The sequence below is a fragment of the Rana temporaria genome, chromosome 1, assembly GCF_905171775.1.
Source record: "Rana temporaria chromosome 1, aRanTem1.1, whole genome shotgun sequence".
In the NCBI taxonomy this organism is placed as follows: Eukaryota; Metazoa; Chordata; class Amphibia; order Anura; family Ranidae; genus Rana; species Rana temporaria.
In genome coordinates this window covers 665623980-665633267 of record NC_053489.1, presented here as the reverse complement: position 1 = coordinate 665633267, position 9288 = coordinate 665623980, and the positions used below count along the sequence as shown (strand labels likewise).

The following is a 9288-nucleotide window of genomic DNA, read 5'->3' as shown; positions in this document are numbered from 1 at the left end:
GGGTCTGAAGGTAGTGGATGAGGCTGGCTGTAAAACATGTAGGCTCTAAAGGTTAACGGATTCTCCTAGGTTATGCGGCCATTACACAACTTGTATCCATTCTCTACGGTAGTAGTTATTCATTTGGAACCATTGGTCAATATTAAAATTGGAGTTTCCTATCTATAACATTTCCAAAGCAATAGCGTATTTGCTTCCTAGATACTTTAATAAATATGTCCATCACATGTCTTTTTCGATACCTACAGACAGTGAAAATTGCATGAAATGTCCTGATGAAGAATGGCCAAATGAGAAGAAGGATCAGTGTTTTCCGAAGTTGGTGGAATTTCTCTCCTACACTGATGATCCAATTTCTGCAGTATTTTCAGCTGTCTCCATCCTCTGTTGTTTTCTGGCTTGTTTAATATTAGTGATATTTGTACATTACCAGGACACTCCCATTGTTAAAGCTAATAACCGGAACCTGAGTTATATTCTCCTGGTCTCCATCATGCTGAGCTTCCTCTGTGTCTTCTTGTTCCTCGGACGTCCAGTAGATGTAACCTGCATGCTGCGTGTAACCTCTTTTGGGGTCATCTTCTCAGTTGCTGTCTCTTCTCTACTTGCCAAAAGTATCATGGTGTGTGTTGCTTTCAAGGGTACCAAACCTGGGAGTCTCTGGAGGAAATGGATGGGAGCCAAACTGCCCAATTCTATAATGTCAGTGTGTTCACTGATCCAAGTAATAATATGCGTGGCTTGGTTGTCTATTTCTCCTCCCTTCCAGGACCAAGACTTTCACTCTTATCAGGGAAAGATCATCATTCAGTGTAATGAGGGTTCAGTTATCGGCTTCTACTCTGTCCTGGGATATATGGGGCTTCTGGCAGCTGTGAGTTTTATTATAGCTTTTTTAGCCAGGACATTACCGGACAGTTTTAATGAGGCCAAGTACATCACCTTCAGCATGCTGGTGTTCTGCAGTGTCTGGATTGCCATGATCCCGGCCTATCTGAGCTCTAAAGGGAAAGACATGGTGTCTGTGGAGATTTTTGCTATAATGGCATCAAGTGCTGGACTTCTTGGCTGTATATTTTTCCCAAAATGTTACATAATTCTGTTCAGACCCGACCTGAATACAAAAACAGGTTTGCTTAGAAATAAATGAGCTCAATTTGTCAATAAACTGTAGGAATATTATTAACAATTTAGACAAATGTTGTATATTGCAATAAAATAGTTGGTACGTTTACCCTGTAGAACACTGTTCCAAGCTGCTTTCTTTTCTCACCAGTCTGGGGTGGTAGGGTTGGGGATATGAATACCATAAGCCACAATGTAATACGATTAAAAGCAATAACTGCCAAAACCTCTGTAAGTGACTGTCAATAAACAAGAGCAGAGCCTTTGTGTCAATGTATGGTAAAACAGGAGCACATAAAAAAGGCAAAATAAGTAATAACTAAACCAGCCAGACTGTATAAGATATTTATACTGTTTACATGTAGCTCTATCTCTGCTGTTGCCGCTATATAGGATGGGTCCTAAATTTTTGGTCTCAACCTTCTCAAGAACCTCAACCCCTCAACAGGTTGAGTTTACAAACATACAATAACACAGAAGATAACAATAACACGAAGATGGCCCACTGAGCCATCGGCCCACTGGGAAACTCCCAGTAGTCCTGATGGCCAGTACATGCCTGCTCAGATAATGGGAAGCGATGGGCAGGAGGAGAAATGGAGTGTATATACTGGACTGTATATATTTGTCCCAAGCAAGCCAATTAAACTGGGCATCCCATATTTCCCTTACCCCATCCAAGTAGTTCAATCCCCTCAATAAAAACAAAACAAAAAACAAAGCATATGGACTGTTCTATGTCTCTGAGGCCTTGCGGCAAAAACCAGCAAGAAAACTGATTCTTGCCGAGATTTCCGTTCGTGTGTATGAGGCATTCAGGTTTCCCATCAGGAAATCTGGCTAGAATCTCAACGAGAAAATAAGAGAACCTGCTCTCTTTTTTCTCGTCGAGATTCTTGTCGGCCTGTTTCCCGACGAGAAACCCGAGCGTGTGTATACTTACCTGTCGCCGTGGAAACCCGCGCATGCTCGAATTGACGTCAACGCAACGCAACGTCAGCTTCCACGGCATAGGTAGGTTGAAGCGAGATGGCGGCGACGGCATCGAATGTGACGAGCGCATGATCGTCATACACAATGACGTCACCGCGTTCTTTCCTTTCAAGAGAACCGCGGTTTCTTTGAAATGACAGTCAGTACACTCCGGTGGCAAGAGAATCTTGTCAGGGAAAACAACGGGTTTTTCCTGACGAGATTCTCGAACGTGTGTACGAGGCCTGAGTGTTTGAGAAGTGAATGTCGGACTGGGCAGGGTGACAAACAATCCAACATTTCAGCAGCCCCTACGGAGGTACTGCTACACCTGCATTCAGTCAGAACTGCTGTTTTAAAATCACAGGGCCCCGTACAGCCTACCTGACAGGGTCCCCACCCCCGAAAATAACAATCAAAACAATATTTAACCAAAAAATACACTAAAATTATTACTAGCGGAGAGAACCATCACATAACTTACAAAATTCCTGCTAAATCTAAAAACTAAAACTGTATTGAGTAATAAAGTTCTATGTGTAAATTAGATCTTTGGGGCTTATTTACATACTGTAAGTGCTGTGGCCTGTACGGTGTGATCTGGCATTTTTAAAGTGGCTATTGCTTTGTGCAGGCAGCCTGTCTTTCGCTATAGGAATGCAACAACTATATGAACACAGCTACAGGTCCTAATTTGACAGATGCAAATGTATGGCTCCAAACACAGTTTATGCATTCAGGCCACTCACCCACACTGGCACACTTAACTGCGGCTGAGTTTATGCAGCCTCTGCTTCCCTAAAGAGCAGTGGTTCTCAACCTTCTTGTGCCGTGACCCCTTGATAACATTTCCCAAGTTGTGGGGACCCCTAACAGTAAAATTATTTTCGTAGCGTGGGTTGTCAGCACCCAAGGCAAGACAAGTAACAAGACAAGTAATTTGCGCCCTTAACCCATGGGATGAGTGGCAGTGCTAGTGGGGGGTGGAATCAGTGGCAGTGTTGGGGGGGGAGTTCTGATCTGCCAACTTAGGTGCTCTGGATCAAGGTTATCTGCTGATCTGAGAACTGTAGTGGGGAATTTTAATAGCAACTCTAATCACAGGTAGTGTCACTCACTGTGGCTCCGGCTACACTGTGTCTCCGACTTTGTGGTGTCTCCTAGCAGTGACACCTATGCCAAAATCAGGAGATAGGGTCTCTTCCAGCCCTTCCCACTTGACATTACTCACTAGTCAGCTGACCTCTAGTCTCTGCCCCCCAGCCATGCAGTGAACTGAATGGGGGCTGCAACAAGACTGAGTGGGCATCCGCGGGCTCCAGGAACAGCCCAGCTGGACAGCCACAGGCTCCAGGGACAGATCTGCTGGGCGGCCCAAAAAGGCTGGGAGAGTGATGTGGGCTTCAGGAACAGCCCAGGATTCGCTGACCCCTGGCAAATTATCATTTGACCCCCGAGGGGGCCCCGACCCCCAGGTTGAGAACCACTGCTATAGTGTAACAGATGACAACAAATTGCTCCTTCACACTGTATGGGCCAGAGAACCCATGTGATTGAGCCATTCATTTTTTTTTTATTATATTTAGATTTTGTTTAAACAATTTATAAAAAAAATTTTTTACATTTTTAAAATCACTTTAAAAAAAAAATCTGTTAGGGGGGTTTTGGAGAAATATCAGAAGTCTAAACAGACCCCTGACATCTTACTTTTGAGACAGAGAAAGAATTGAGGACATAGATTCTCCAATTCCATTGTGAGTGAGTGAGTGAGTGAGTGAGTGAGTGAGTGAGTGAGTGAGAAACTTATATAGCGCAAAACATGCGAACTGAATCGCCTCTGGGCGCTCTGGTATCCATTCCCTGGGCCCTCAGAAGAGAAGGGTTTTGATCTTTCTCCTGAAGGCCAGGTGGTTTACCTCCAATCGAATGCTGGTTGGCAGAGCGTTCCATAGTCTTGGTCCTTGGACCGCAAATCTTCGTTCTCCTTTGGACTTGTATCTGGCTTTGGGTATCTGGGAGTGAGTGTTTCTCTGTAGCCTCAGCATTGAAGAGGCTCATGGTCATTTACAAACTTATCAATGGACACAGGAGTGGTCAGAACCAATCACTCACTGTGTCCATTCAAAAAAAGGAAGGGCTCGGTAAATTTCATATTTACCGGTCCCTTATCCCGCTCTTAAGCCCTGTACACACGACCGGTTTTCCTGCCAGGAAAACTGCCAAGAGAGATTTTGGCCAGAAAACTGGACATGTGTATGCTTCCTTACAGTTTTCCCGACAGAAAAACAGCCGGGAATTCCGTTGGGAAAATAGAGAACCTGCTCTTTATTTTCTCGTCTGGATTCCCGGCGTTTCTTTTCCGCCAGGTCTACTACATTCCTATGGGAAACACTGCGAGGCAGTGCCGATGGAGCATACACACGGCCGGGATTCCCGGCCAAAGCTCCATTCTCGGCTTTCCCCTCGGTTTTCGCGGTGGGCTTTTTACCGCCGAGAAAACTGAGCGTGTGTACAGAGCTTAAAGTGGATGTAAAGCCACTCTCATCCTTTCTAAACTATTGCCATAGTGCTGATCTATAAGGATATAGATGCCTCCTGCATGTATCCTCACCTGTCAAATGTCTCCCCTCTGTCTGTTATAAGAACTGAAAAACTGCAGATTCTGTGGCTGGATCTGTTGTCTGGAGCTTGGTGGGTGGAGTTGTGATGTCAGTAGACTGCCCCGCTCCCTCTACACTCCCATTGTCAACATGCATTTTTTCCTATGTATTCCTTACACTAAATCCTGCTATGATCACTAACATCCAGTCAAAATCCAGAAAAAGTAACCACATGACTTCAGAAAAGGAGTGTCAGCAGATGTCAGCAGAGAGCTCTACTTTACAGGCAGACTAAGCGATATTTAAAGGAATATTTCATTTTTATTGTTTTACTTTAAACATTCTTAAAATCACAGATGTTTAAAAAACTTTTTTTGCATTGATACATGTCCCCTGGGGCAGGACCCGGGCCTCCAAACACTTTTTATGGCAATAACTTGCATATAGGTCTTTAAAATTAGCACTTTTGATTTTTTGCGTTCGTGTCCCATAGACTTTAACAGTGTTCCCGTGTTCGCACACATTATTTGTCTGTTCGCAAGTTCTGGTGCAAACTGAACCGGGGGGGGGGGGGGGTGTTCGGGTCATCCCTAATGATGAATGACTTCCACCAACTTGCTTGGAAAAAAATGCCTACCAGGCAAAATGTCTGGTCTTGGTTGTTCCATTACTGTGAATGATGGCACCATAGGCGTGCGCAGCCTATTGCTTTAGGGTGTGCACCTCAAACCAAAGCTCAAACACACGCACGTGTGTGTGTATGTATATATATATATATATATATATATATATATATACCTGTGTATATATATATATATATATATATATATATATATACACCTGTATATATATATATATATATATATATATATATATATATAAAAAATAAATATGCAATTTTTTTGCTGACAAGCCAGGGTTCATATCGATTTGAATTGTGTGTGTGTATATATATATATTGTGTAAAAATAAATATATATGTAGTGCATATACAATTCCAAACTATATGAACCCTGGCTTGTCAGCAAAAAAAGTGCAGATTTTTAAATATATGTATATACACACACTTTTTTGCTGACAGTGACAAGCCAGGGTAGGGTACATATCATATCGATTGGTTGCCTTTTTTTTTTTGGTCCATCATTTGCCCACTGCCTGCCCTGCTCAGTGCTGTCTCACTCAGTGGCGTCACTAGGGTTGGTGTCACCCGGAGCGGCAAAACACGGTGTCACCCCCCGACACCACGCTGTATGTTATATGTACACTGGTCTGTATATAATGTACAGTATAGTGCCAGGGTACAGTCTGTACATTATATGTACACCATACGGTACATTATATACACTGGTCTGTATATAACAAGAAGAGAGATACAGGAGAAAGAGAGAAAGGGGGGCAAGGAGTTGGTGGAGGGAGGCAAAGATAGAGAAAATGGGGGAAGAAAGAGAGAGAGGTGGGGGAGAGAGAAGTAGAGAGATAGAAGAGAGAGAGGTGGGGGAGAGAGAAGTAGAGAGAGAGGGAGAGGTGGGGGAGAGAGAAGTAGAGAGAGAGAGAGAGAGAGGTGGGGGAGGGAGAGAGAGAGAGGTGGGGGGAGGGAGAGAGAGAGAGAGGTAGGGGGAGAGAGAGAGAGATGGGGGGAGAGAGATGGGGGGGAGAGAGAGAGTGGGGGAGAGAGAGAGGTGGGAGAGAGAGAGAGGTGGGGGAGAGAGGGGGGGAGAGAGGTGGGGGAGAGAGAATGGTGGGGGAGGGAGAGAGAGAGAGAGGTGGGTGAGAGAGAGGTGGGTGGGAGAGAGAGAGAGAGGTGGGGGAGGAAGAGAGAGAGGTGGGGGGGGAGAGAGAGAGAGGTGGTGGGTGAGAGAGAGGTGGGGGGAGAGAGAGAGAGGTGGGGGGAGAGAGGGAGGTGGAAAGAGAGGGAGGAGGAAAGAGAGAGAGAGGTGGGGGAGAGAGAAAGAGAGAGAGGTGGGGGAGAGAGGGGAGGTGGAAAGAGAGAGAGAGAGGTGGGTGAGAGAGAGGTGGGGGAGGGACAGAGGTGGGGAGAGAGAGAGGTGGGAGAGAGAGAGAGGTGGGGAGAGAGAGAGGTGGGGAGAGAGAGAGGTGGGTGAGAGAGAGAGGGGGGGGAGGGAGAGAGAGAGGTGGGGGAGGGAGAGAGAGAGGTGGGGAGAGAGATAGGTGGGGGGAGAGAGAGGTGGGGAGAGAGAGAGAGGTGGGGAGAGAGGTGGGGAGAGAGAGAGGTGGGGGAGAGAGAGGTGGGGGAGAGAGAGAGAGGTGGGGCGAGAGAGAGGTGGGGGAGAGAGAGAGAGGTGGGGTGAGAGAGAGAGAGGTGGGGTGAGAGAGAGAGAGAGGTGGGGAGAGAGAGGGAGGTGGAAAGAGAGACAGAGAGAGTGGGAGGAGAGAGAGAGTGGGGGGGAGAGGAGGAAGTGAGAAGGGGAGAGAGAATGTAGAGATGGAGGCAGGAGGGGGGGGGGCGTGCAAAAGGTGGTGGAGGGGAGACAGGGGGTTTGTTCTGTGTGCAAAAGTTTCACTTACCAATTATGCCTCCCTTCTCTCAGGATGGTTCCCCTTTAGGTGGCTTATGCAGCTATAGCAGACATTGTTTCCTATCTCCCGCCCAGCTTCTCACAAAACCCCAATCACAGCTCATTGCATGCAGGGGGTTGGACTGTGGGCGGGGTTGGGCGGACACAAAGGGGAGGCGGAGTGTGGCATTGGACAGTTAGTGGAGTGAGGGAGGGGCTGGGAGAATGGACAGGACCAATCGGACACTGAGCTCCTGAGTGGGATGTCCAAGTCAGGCAGAGTCCCGTTATCTGCCCTTGGTTATTACTGCAAGCCAGAGCAGAGATAGGGCACCGTTTCTCACTTCAGTGCCCACCTTGATTCCAGCAGGCTGCAGCCACTATCCAGGCTCCGCTAGTCCGCTGCTTCAAAGCCAGAGAGAGGATGGAGATCACTCCGCCAGCGCCTGTGGGACCTGCAGCCGGAACTATAGAAGCTGTATTGGCTTATGCGGCTCCAGGCTGGGTTACTCCGCGGCTAGTTCCCTCCTAAGGATGAGCCGAACACCCCCCTGTTCGGCTCGCATCAGAACACACCAAATTTAGATTTCTCCCATAGACTTTAACAGGGTGTTCCGCGGCTTTTCGAATTTGTTCTTTACAGACTAGCAGGCTCTTGCAAATAATAATATCATTTGCAAACAGTACAATGTAGCTCTTTAGTAATAATAAAATATTATTATTATTAAATTATTATTATTATTATTATATCTGATTTTGACAGTAACAAGAAAAACAACCTTTTATAGAGTAAATTCTATATTTTTATTAGGGCGGAGCTCCGCTTTAATGAGGGTTTACATTCCCGAAAGCCACAACTTCCAATGAATTTATATCACTGGTCATTGATGTAGAATTACACTGGGGACATTAGTAACTTTTGCATGCATTTATTTTTGTATTATAATTAAAGGCTGTATTTATTTACATTTAACTACTTGTGGGAATAAGTAATATGAGATATTAATGTCCACCATATACTTCACCTTTGAGGGACTGGATAACCTGGGCACCCCTTACTAGAAAAGGGCTTTCACGAATCTGCTAATTTGCTCCATATCCCTGAGGCCCCATACACACGAGAGGATCCATCCGCTGGAATTGATCCGCGGACCGGCTCCAGAGGATAGATCCCCTGGTGTGTACAATCCAGCGGATCTGTTTCCGCAGATTTTTATCCCCTGGGATGGATTTCCAGCGGATAAAAATTTGAAGACATGCTTTCAAATCTATCCGCTTGAATCCATCCCAACGGATTGATCCGCTGGTCTGTACAAACTCACCGGATCACTCCGTCCGCATCAATCCCCCGCATGCGTCGTAATGATTTGACGCATGCATGGAATTCCTTATATGACAGCGTCGCGCACGTCGCCGCGTCATCATCGCGGCAATGGCGCGACACGTCATCGCGATGGGATTTTGGCGCGGATTTCGATCCGATGGTGAGTACACTCCATCGGATCAAAATCCTCGAGAGGATTTATCCGCGGAAACGGTCCGGTGGACCGTATCCGCGGATAAATCCTCTCGTGTGTATGGGGCCTGACACTGGTTTTGGTAATAAGGACCTTACCCCTTACTAAGTGTCTTGCAACGGGTGTACCCCAAAATGTTAGAAGGCATGTTGCCAGGTCTGGTACAGTAAGGGGAAGGGGCACACTCACTTCCCTCCATCTTCTGACCACAAAGGCTGCATGCCTGAGAAAGGGTCTGGGTGCAACTTTAAGGGGAACCCCATACTGCTTTTTTTTCCTGTATAAAGTAATACCTCGGATTGCGATTAACGTGGTTTATAAACGTTTCACAATATGAGCTATTATTTAAAAAAAATCCTGACTCACTTTGCGAGAGTTGTCTTGCAAGACAAGCAGGATTCAAGTCTCATGAGTGTGCAGTACCGCATTTGGCCAGAGGTGCGGTGGCAGCGGTGACACTCTGAGCGGTCTCCGAGTGTTTCCAAGTGTCTCTGGCACCCCCACCTCTGGCCACATGCGGTATTGCATACAATAGCAGTGGCTATTGGAGAAAATCGT

At 46.3% G+C, this 9288-nt stretch overlaps 1 protein-coding gene across 1 annotated transcript; it reads left to right on the top strand.

The window, feature by feature from the left end:
- Positions 1–262: 262 nt before the first annotated feature.
- Positions 263–1208, top strand: LOC120924581 (vomeronasal type-2 receptor 26-like). Its single transcript, XM_040335567.1, has one exon. The coding sequence runs from the start codon at positions 263–265 to the stop codon at positions 1148–1150; it is 888 nt and encodes a 295-aa protein (XP_040191501.1). The 3' UTR covers positions 1151–1208.
- Positions 1209–9288: the final 8080 nt, after the last annotated feature.

Excerpts from the sequence above, each read along its gene's own strand:
- LOC120924581 (XM_040335567.1), top strand. The coding sequence starts at position 263 with ATGAAATGTCCTGATGAAGAATGGCCAAATGAGAAGAAGGATCAGTGT.